At 38.9% G+C, this 9,896-nt stretch overlaps 1 protein-coding gene across 1 annotated transcript; it reads right to left on the bottom strand.

Annotated features, from left to right (window-relative positions):
• Positions 1-8,397: 8,397 nt before the first annotated feature.
• Positions 8,398-9,896, bottom strand: kcna2b (potassium voltage-gated channel, shaker-related subfamily, member 2b). Its single transcript, XM_063463901.1, has one exon. The coding sequence runs from the start codon at positions 9,894-9,896 to the stop codon at positions 8,403-8,405; it is 1,494 nt and encodes a 497-aa protein (XP_063319971.1). The 3' UTR covers positions 8,398-8,402.

Raw genomic sequence — 9,896 nt, 5'->3', positions numbered from 1 at the left:
AGCCTCAGGCTGGGGAGGGGAAGCCACTGTCTGGGATCAACACAGTCGCATGAGGTTGATATCCCTGTAAGGATGTAGGCTGCCCCCTGTAGGCTACTAGTGTGACTGCTGTTTGGGAAACAACAGTCTAAGCATTTATTTGTGTATAACACCAGTTTAACCTGTTACAACACCATCCACACAGTATATTTATTCATGATCATGTGATTTTGATCACAACAGCATAAATTTTGATCATAACACATTTCCCACCATACATGTGTCCATCTGCTTCTCCCTTACACTAGTTTCTTATCTGTTTATTTAAGAAACGAAATGAAAAGTTGTTTAAGAGTCATTTATGAATAAAATGTATGTTTGTAATACATTGTATGCTTTTATTTTATTGTAATTTCCCCACTTTGAATGATTTTTTTACTTTTTCAATGTCTCCCAGACCTAGAGTAGCAGTGCAGAAGCCTAAAGTGATAAAGAAAACAGACATAAATGAGCTGGGCTACTTCCCTTTTGGACATAAATCATTGAAAACCACAGTTAGTTAGGACATTTAAGGAAACTGTACAAATATGATAAACACAAACAGAAACATTACAACCCCAAATTCGTCATTTAAGTTACCAAAAATAGCTTCTCCTGATCCTTTCCCAAAGATAAACCCTGTCTGTTTTCCCATAGGCATTCTTGAGTCAGTGGCCTATGCATTTTTTCGCTAAATGGACTTAGATTAGCAGACTGGCCACAGTTAGGTTATGTAACGATCTCATCTACATCTTTTTAAATCTGAAGTGAAGAGAGCAGATATCCATTTTGACTATTCACTAAGTGTAATCTTGTCCTAATTTCAGTGTTATGTAGCCTACGATTCATTTGCAAATACTTAGGATATGCCCTCAGATTTATGCTGCATCATTCAGCAATGTATAATTTACATCACTACTCTGTTTGAAGACTGGAGTTACTCTAAAATATAAACATGTATCTCATAGTTTTCTTACTGCTATCCAGACAACACAGGCACACATCCATCTGTCCATTTTCTTAACTGTTTTTTTTTTTTTTTTTAATTTTTATTCAAAGCCATATGGGACTTGGAGGCTATCCCAATTATCATAAGGAAAGATGTAGGTTACCCCCTGGACAGGCTGCCTGTCGATCATGGGGCCATTTCTGGATAAGTCTGTTTGTTCGTGTTTTAACAATCTCAGTTCATACTCATGAGCATTGCTCTCTTCTTATGGGAATCCTATGCTACATGTCTCAGCAGGCCTGAGCTACTGGGCTTCTCTCATTCATTCACACTTCTATTTTCCCCTCCCAAAGCTGTTACTATCAACTCTTTTTTCATTCGTGTGACAAAAATAACTCAGAGAAAGCAGGGCAAGCCAACTACAAAGACAACACTTATGAGACAATGGGATGTGATAGGAAAACATAGGGAAAAAGAGGATTTCATGTAAGTCTGTTGTATCTGATGTTATTACAAGAATTTATCATGAGATGAATACGTTTCTGTTTGACACCCTTTTAGAAGGCTAACTGATATCTTCAATGTGCTATATCCTTAAATGATGAGGTTTTAAAGCCCTTATTTTCTGTTTGAGGCAGATTAGTGATGGAAAAATTACTCAGATATTAGCTGATAGATGCACAAATGTGCATAAAGAACAAAGGAGCACTAACCAAATTACTTAATGTGTGTTTGATGGAAATATGACAACACATGCATATCTGAAATTTTTTGTTTGCAGTGTTGTAAGAGTGGGATGGAACAAAAGATACAGACAGAAAATAATTTATTCACTGACACAAAGTTGAATCTATGAGAAGGTTGAAAAAAGCTGCAGAAAGACAGAAAGAAAAGAACAAGAAAGAAAAAGAAGTCCAGAAAGGGGACAGGGCATGATTGTTGAGCTTAGGAATTATTAATGGAAGTAGGATATATTAAGACTCTAATACTGTGCTGAATCTCAAATGTGAGCAATGACTGGGTGGAGGACAAGAGGAAGTAGATATAATTTGCTCCCCTGACTTACTGGCAGATAAACAAAACCAAAAAAAGCAAGAAACATTTCTCAAATTGACATATGTAAGTACTAAAAAAAAATATGTATGTATGTATGTATCAGAAAAGACTAGTTTCTTAGTTTCTTGGTACTGCATTATTATTATTATTATTATTATTATTATTATTATTATTATTATTATTATTATTATTATTATTATTATTATTATTATTATTATTAGTAGTAGTAGTAGTAGTAGTAGTATTTCTGATCTTATTTTCTGCTGCTGGTGCTTTTCATTCTTAAAAGGGATACAAGCTGGTCCAACCTCCTATTTTTTGAATAAGATCACATTAGTTTTGGAAAATGTCTATCTTCTATGCATTAACCTAAAACAGAGAAAGTAATAAAATCATTCCATCAAATAAATAAAATAAAATATTGTTTCAGTTAACACTGTCATGCCACCTTGTCGACACCAGGGGGCAGATGAAAATAACGCATGAAGGAGGCATAAGGTTAAGCAGCCCACTCAAGTCTGCCAATCCAACTAATAGAAAGCCACACAGCTAATGAATGAAAGGCACTTCAGTCAGGTTCAGTTTATGTACCAAACCCAAGAATGTTGATGTGTGTTCCAACTTTGAAACAGTCTCACTGCCTGCAAATTTCACACTTGAGGAAATCATGAAAACAGCAGGATTTGCCGATGCCATGTTCTATTAGTCAAACAAGGTTAAAAAGGAAAGTAAATTGATCATTTATCAGTTTGTTGTCTGAAGTAGTAACCAGTGTCACTGTGTTCCTATTATGTGGAAATATGACATAATGGAACATGAAGCCCTGAGTGAATATGTCTTTTATCCCTGCTTCATAATGCTCGATTATCATATCAGTGTTTTGTATCCTGGATTAAATTAGTCTTAGATATCTTAGTGTGCTCTCAGTGGCTTGTGTTTTATTGGTGTGTGGGTGGGGACATTTACTGGAAAAAATGTAGATGGAGAACTGAAAGAAAGATCAAAACCACCACCTGGGGGATTACACAAAATATTAATGTAATGAGGTTTGTGAGTATGTGTCTGTCTATAAATAAAGATATAAAGATAAACTAAACAATGACTGTAGGTGTGCCTTATAGTGGAGCAGTTTTTCGCTAGGAATTCAACACTACAGATGGACAGATGAAAGACAGATGGACCACAGTAAGACACAGGAAAGTTAAGAACATTAACAGTTGAGTCCTTGTTACGCCGCCATCACGTGTCTCTGTTATGTGGATCGATTTATTAATGGGTGTCAAAGCAAGTAAGCTGCAACAATTAAAGAGAATACTGAAGGTTAACAGGTCACTGGAAGCAAAGGTATATCATGAAAGCTGGCTATAGATTTTATGTCAAAGCTATAAATAACATCAGGTCATCTAATGCACAGACAGGCTGTCAACCATCCACCATCTAATATCTGGCATATTAATTAACCTTTTTATAGGTTTATGTATTTATCTTTGTCTTCCTTACCCAATATGATTATGGAGTGTACACATAACACAGTCCTCTAGCTGTTTAAATAATAAACCTGTGAACAGAAAAAAGAAAACCTAGTGTTATTAAAATGGGGTCTTTCACCATCCCTACAGGATTGATGAAAAAGGAAACTCCCCTCCTCCACACACATGAATGTAAAGATGTACTCAGGCTTCTCTTATGGAACAAGGTGCACTATAAACCAAATCTGGGTTGACAGGCTATTAAGAGGGCTGCATGTTCGGGCATAAATCAGCTCACACTGCATCGGGGAAATATGTCCTGCACATGAGACATTCCCTTGGCCTAATAGATATTACCTCATACAGCATAAAAGCAAATGCACTTATGTCAATCAAAATGACTAGCTATAAGAAAACATATTGGTAATATTGTGAATGAATGTCACTACTTTTCAAGGCCACTAAATCAAGAGTAATTAAAATTGCTCCAAAGCGTCACTAAAGACAAGAGACAATAACCCTGCAGGCATTCTAAGACAGGAGGAACCACTAGTGAGCAATATGACTGGAATATTGGCTATATAAGTGGGTTGATGTGAATTTCAAGAAAAAAAATGTTGTTTAATACAATCAGATAACAATCAGTGGGAAAACACCATCAGTTACCTCCTCTCACTGCTGTCCTTAGCTGACTTTCCGGAACTCAGCCTACTGAGACGTCCAGAGAGAAAATTATACTGATATATGTCTGGGAAGGGGAATCAAATCATCCACTGTGCATCATTTAGTGTTTAGAGCACTGGAGAGAGGGAGACAGATGAAATCACGAGGAAAATGTGTGGGAAATGAAAGTCGAGAGGGCCAAATAATAGAGAGGGGAAGGCAGACTTACTCAAGCAGCAGTGATAAGAGCAAAAGTGAGCAAGGCGACGTGAGGAGAAACAAACCAGGTACAAGGGGTAGTGCTAAATGGTACTGATTCAGAGAAATGTTTGTACTTGTCCCACTCTCTGATGAATTACAAGTCGAGGGCCTTTTGCTCTCTCTCGCTCTCTCTCTCTCACTCCCCTCCTTGCTGGTTTTATAAATAGGCCACTTTGCTTTCTCAGTAATCCACAGAGAGCATAAGATTCACTTAAGGAGAAAAGTGGGATACGAAGCCATTTAGGTGGTGAGGGTTGATACACCTTATGTAATGGACATGAGAGCAGATGCTCCAGTAGTGGTTCCCTCGATGTATACACTCTGTTACAGTTTTTTCCTTTTTGTTTTGTTGTCTTTCTCATACAAAATTATGTCACAGCCGATTTCAGTATCGTTTCTGTGACAATTGGTTATAGGACACCATGGTGTGAATCCACATGAGAAAAACACAACGGTAGCTGCATGTTAGCATAAATATATTCTTCTTGATATTATCAATGAGACCAGTATAATTCATAATAACGTTATAATATACATTTATTTTAAATAATGAAAGTATCTCTGAATAGATATTTTCTGTTTTTAGTTTATGTTCATAGGACATGTTAAGGACATTGCAGACATTCAAATCCATATTTCTTTGGGTGTAATAATATACAGCTTGATTCTTAGTTCCTTCTTTTGCATACAATAGCAGATAAAACAATCCTTGTACATATAGTGAGCATAGACAGCTGTAAGTATAGACAACAATACAGTCAATGAGCTGAGGATTATCTTATATTTCATTCACACATGTTTTTGCCTGTCAAACAGTTGAAGAAGATAGAGCAGAGTGAGTAGTTTTCTGAGAGTAACTTTGTACTGAGACAGGATTTATTTGACCAAGGTCTGCGCGTGTTTGCATCAAACCTCAGTCCATCCACTTCTGAGGCTCAAAGGCAGCTAATTATGACATTCAAATATAAAAACAGAGTGAAAAACAATAGGATTTTATCATTTCTGACAAAGCAAATTAGTTTCATGGATTTTCTATTACGCAGGAACCTATACATGGCAGAGTCTAGTTTTAAAGCATTAGGCGCTTGACGACATAATTAAAGCAGCTCTAACTCTTAGATACATTTACATGGCTACAGTTGTGTAAACCCCACAATCGGTAGGTTTAAGTCCATTGTGGCAGTGAAGTCTGCCACAGAAGTGTGTCTGCCAGACGTGTCCATAAGATTACATCTCACGGGTAAGCATCCGTGTACACTGCTTGTATGTTTTAAAATGCCCAGTGTTTGTATGAATGTGTGTCTGTGTACAAGTCCACTCGTGTTGTGCAGTACAGCAAAGACGTGTCATCCATGACTTAGATCCTGATGTGCCATGCTGTTGGTTTCTCTGAGAGTTTGTTGTCTTGACAGAGTGTCATTTCAGGTGTTGTATGCTTGCTAAGAAGAGCAGCAAAGACAGCAGTCCAGCCTAAGCTTAAAATGACATATATACGTAGGTGTTCCTGTACACAGGAGCAGCTCATAGTAATGCAAATACACATAAGAAAAATACAAGGGAGAAAATTGCGGCAGTGTTGTCTTACTTGAATTATCATACTTCCCTTCACAGACTTTGCTCTACTTCCTTATATTTTAAGTCTTCAGTTCCCAGTAACTTGCCTTTGCAGACACTGTAGCTTATCTCACAGGTCCACACGTACTTGTGGACATCATCACAACGGAGTGTTTCCTTTCAGTTTTCTTTGTTTAATATACTATGTGCATGTGTTTAATATATACAGTACATAGGCTGTAAACACTGTGCTAACACTGAGCACCATTGTCATTCTAGTCTGGAAACAAGGAGAGCAGCATTTGAGAACAGTGACGTCAGCTTGTGTGTTTCTGAAAGCTCTCAGCTTCTCTCACAGTCCCTTTGTGTCTGAGTCTATTTCTCTCTCATAAGCTCTCTCACCCAGAAAAATATTACACACCGAGGTTGATGGACCTATATGTTAGAGATGGCAGCACTTAGACAGATCCTTGGAGCATTACAAATACACTTGGGTGAGCAAAAACTGATCAGCTATGAATCTCAGTGCATCCACTGAACTGGCAGCAGACGGTGTGCTTTCATGATACATAGATACTAGGTTGTGACTGCAACAGACTATAACAAATAGAAAAGTGAAGAGCTTAGGATGTTGTTAGCATCCACAGGGTGGATCATAGTTTGATATCACTTTCATCTCCTATACTGGAGGTAGCTAATAAGTCGCCACATGAACACACTACCCTCTCTAGCTTAGAACTTTCCATGTATGTAATTAAGTAATTTTTCCTTTCTTTATTGTCAAATATTATTTATATTAATGCATGCAACAATGATTACTTTTGAGGGCATGCAGCTTTGCAAAATCAGAACTGCATAAGTTTTGGTTAGTTATATATGTTGGGCCAGTGGAATGATTTCTGGAATTGCATGGGTGCAGAAAAGGAAAAAAAAACGTATACAAAATTAACAAAACAAAATTGATGACTTTTACAAACCAAGATACAATTTAGCAGGTGGTGGCACATAACAAAAGAAAAACATTTTTGTTTTTTTCAACTTTCAGAGGAAAACAAATGTTCCCTTTTGATGTCTTCTTTAGAGGATGGAGGCCATTAAAGGATAATGCTGTGAAGCAGCTTGATTAGGTCAGATTACTCTGTTTTAACAGCTAACCGCTAAAGACGTTGTAAGCAGACTTGCAGTAAACTCAAATGCTGGCACTAAAGCTGAAGCTTAAAAATGACATATATACATTTTAGTTGTTCATGATCCCTAAGCTGTGTTAATATATGCAACAGAATGTCAGCAATTTGCCCACAAAATCATTGTATCTATTCCTACACACATGGAATGCTTTGAAGTCAAGAACAGCAACGTTTATTTTAGGCAGTGATGTCAAGTTGAACACGTTTAACTGCGTGTCTAAATGACGTATCTAAAGTTACAGCAAAGAGGCTGGAAACTCTCACTCAGAACACTAAAAGAGTATTTCATTCAACATTAAGGCCATGAAAATATATGTAATAAGACCACGATGATCATAAATTAATTATATTAAAAAACATCATTAGTAGAATACGTTAAGACATTCACTCTGTTCAGTGTTCTGCTGTTCACCTGCTAATCTGCACTAATTAGAGGCAAGAAAAGGCTTATGAGTGGAAAGAGTCATGCACCCTGCATAGACATTGTAAATCATTTTAAACTTCATCAAGAAGAAATGGCAGGAAAAGAATGTGGTGTGCTATAACAGTACAGAATTACAGCAAAGCACTCATTTAGGCTATCTGTTGATATCTACCTGTCTCTGCTAGCTTGTACTAGACAAGATGTAGCAAGGGAATGAATACTAGCGCACTTGGCCACAAGCATATTGGTACTGCACTCTCGTTCTTTGTTTCTTCATTCGGTGTTCCCTTGAGAGAACAGCTGTGATCTGGTTGAAATGATCTTTCTCTGTATCTGGACCTTGGCAGTTAGAGCAGCACATTAAAGCTGCCCATGAATGCTGATCGAATGGCCTGTTTTAATAGGTTTATAAGTTATGAGACATCTGTAATATTGTTGAAATATTGTTATCATGCATCCTTTGTGCAGCAATTAGAGAAAGAAGATAAAAAAAATTAGTGGTCCCTTTATATTGTTATTATTGATTATTATGGTTAGGCTACAATTTTGCTACTGTTGGAGGCAGGATAACTACTTTCACAGGTAAGACTAACTCCATGCAAACACTAACAATGTCGTGAATACGACAGCTGACAGTTCTATAGTATGAACATGATATGGGAGAGGATGTGGTCTTCTCTACTGACCCTTTCTCCAAGTTAATCTCACTGATCTGCTCTGTACTCCTATACTGGGCCCCATACATTTATCAGTACGCGGCCCTTTAGCTTCCCACTACAATTATTGTAGATCCCAGCAGAAGTAAATCATCCGAGCTCGTATTATACATCTGTACGCATCTTAGTGATGTTTACATAGTTAGTGTTGGCCAGGGTGCAGTTTCCTGTTTTCCTGGCCTCTGATCTGAAGTCCTCCATACTGTGGTTCACTGCCTCTTGGATTTCCACATAGTCAGACTTACTGAGAGTGGAGCCGCTGCCGCTCCGACCGCTTTTCTTCAGCTCGTCAGCTGAGCTGGCTTTAGGCACACTTGGGATATTCAGATACTGTGCCTGCTCCTCACCTTCTGTCTCTCTGTGGTAGAAGTAGTTGAAGTTTGATACAATGACAGGTACAGGCAGTGCAATAGTCAGCACACCGGCAATTGCACAGAGAGACCCCACAATCTTCCCCCCAATAGTTGTTGGGACCATGTCTCCGTAGCCTACGGTTGTCATGGAAACCACTGCCCACCAAAAGGCCTCGGGGATGCTGCTGAACTGAGAAACTGGCTCGTCTGCTTCTGCAAAGTAGACCGCACTAGAGAAGAGGATGACACCAATGAACAGGAAGAAGATGAGGAGGCCCAGCTCACGCATGCTGGCCTTCAATGTCTGCCCTAAGATCTGGAGTCCCTTGGAATGACGTGAGAGTTTGAAGATACGAAACACCCTAACTAGACGGATGACACGGAGAATAGCCAAAGACATGGCTTGCTGGCCTGCCTGGCCATCCTCTGGCCGCTCTGCTAGTTCTGTGCCGAGGGTGATGAAGTACGGGATGATTGCCACAATATCAATGATGTTCATGATATTGCCAAAAAATCCAGTTTTGCTGGGACAGGCGAAGAACCTAACTAGGAACTCAAAAGAGAACCAGATGATGCAAAGCGTCTCAACAATGAAGAAAGGATCTGTAAAATAAAAGCTTGCAGATGGAGCGGTGGTGTTGTATGTGGACTGGAGTGAGTTATACATCTCATCTTCGTTTCGATTAAGTGGCAGTGTCTCCAGACAGAAACTGACAATAGAGATAAGAATCACCATGACAGAGATTATGGCAATGATGCGAGCTGGTCCTGAGCTCTCTGGATATTCAAACAGAAGCCACACTTGTCTCTGGAACTCATTTTCTGGCAGAGGTCGCTCCTCTTCCCTTATAAAACCTTCATCCTCCCTGAAGATTTCCATAGCCTCTTCACCCAATTCATAAAACCGGATCTCCTCAGAAAAAATGTCAAGAGTCACGTTAACAGGCCGGCGCAGTCTCCCTCCAGACTGGTAATAATACAGAATAGCGTCAAAACTTGGTCGATTCCGATCAAAGAAGTATTCATTCCGGAGCGGATCAAAATACCTCATCCTTTTTTTAGGATCACCTAGCAGTGTCTCTGGAAACTGGGAAAGTGTCTTCAGCTGTGTCTCAAAGCGCAAGCCTGAGATGTTAATGACAACCCTCTCGCAGCATTCATGATCCGGATCCGAGTCGTAATGGTCATGAGGCTGACCTGGATGTGCTGCTGCTTCATCCGCAGGGTCGCTGGTAGCGACCGTCAT

This window comes from Pelmatolapia mariae, linkage group LG20 (genome assembly GCF_036321145.2).
Source record: "Pelmatolapia mariae isolate MD_Pm_ZW linkage group LG20, Pm_UMD_F_2, whole genome shotgun sequence".
Taxonomy (NCBI): Eukaryota; Metazoa; Chordata; class Actinopteri; order Cichliformes; family Cichlidae; genus Pelmatolapia; species Pelmatolapia mariae.
Note: the sequence above shows the minus strand (reverse complement) of the source record. Positions and strands in the feature narration are given on the sequence as shown.

What these genes read in the sequence shown, in the direction of transcription:
- kcna2b (XM_063463901.1), bottom strand. Translation starts at nt 9,896, where the DNA reads ATGACGGTCGCTACCAGCGACCCTGCGGATGAAGCAGCAGCACATCCA.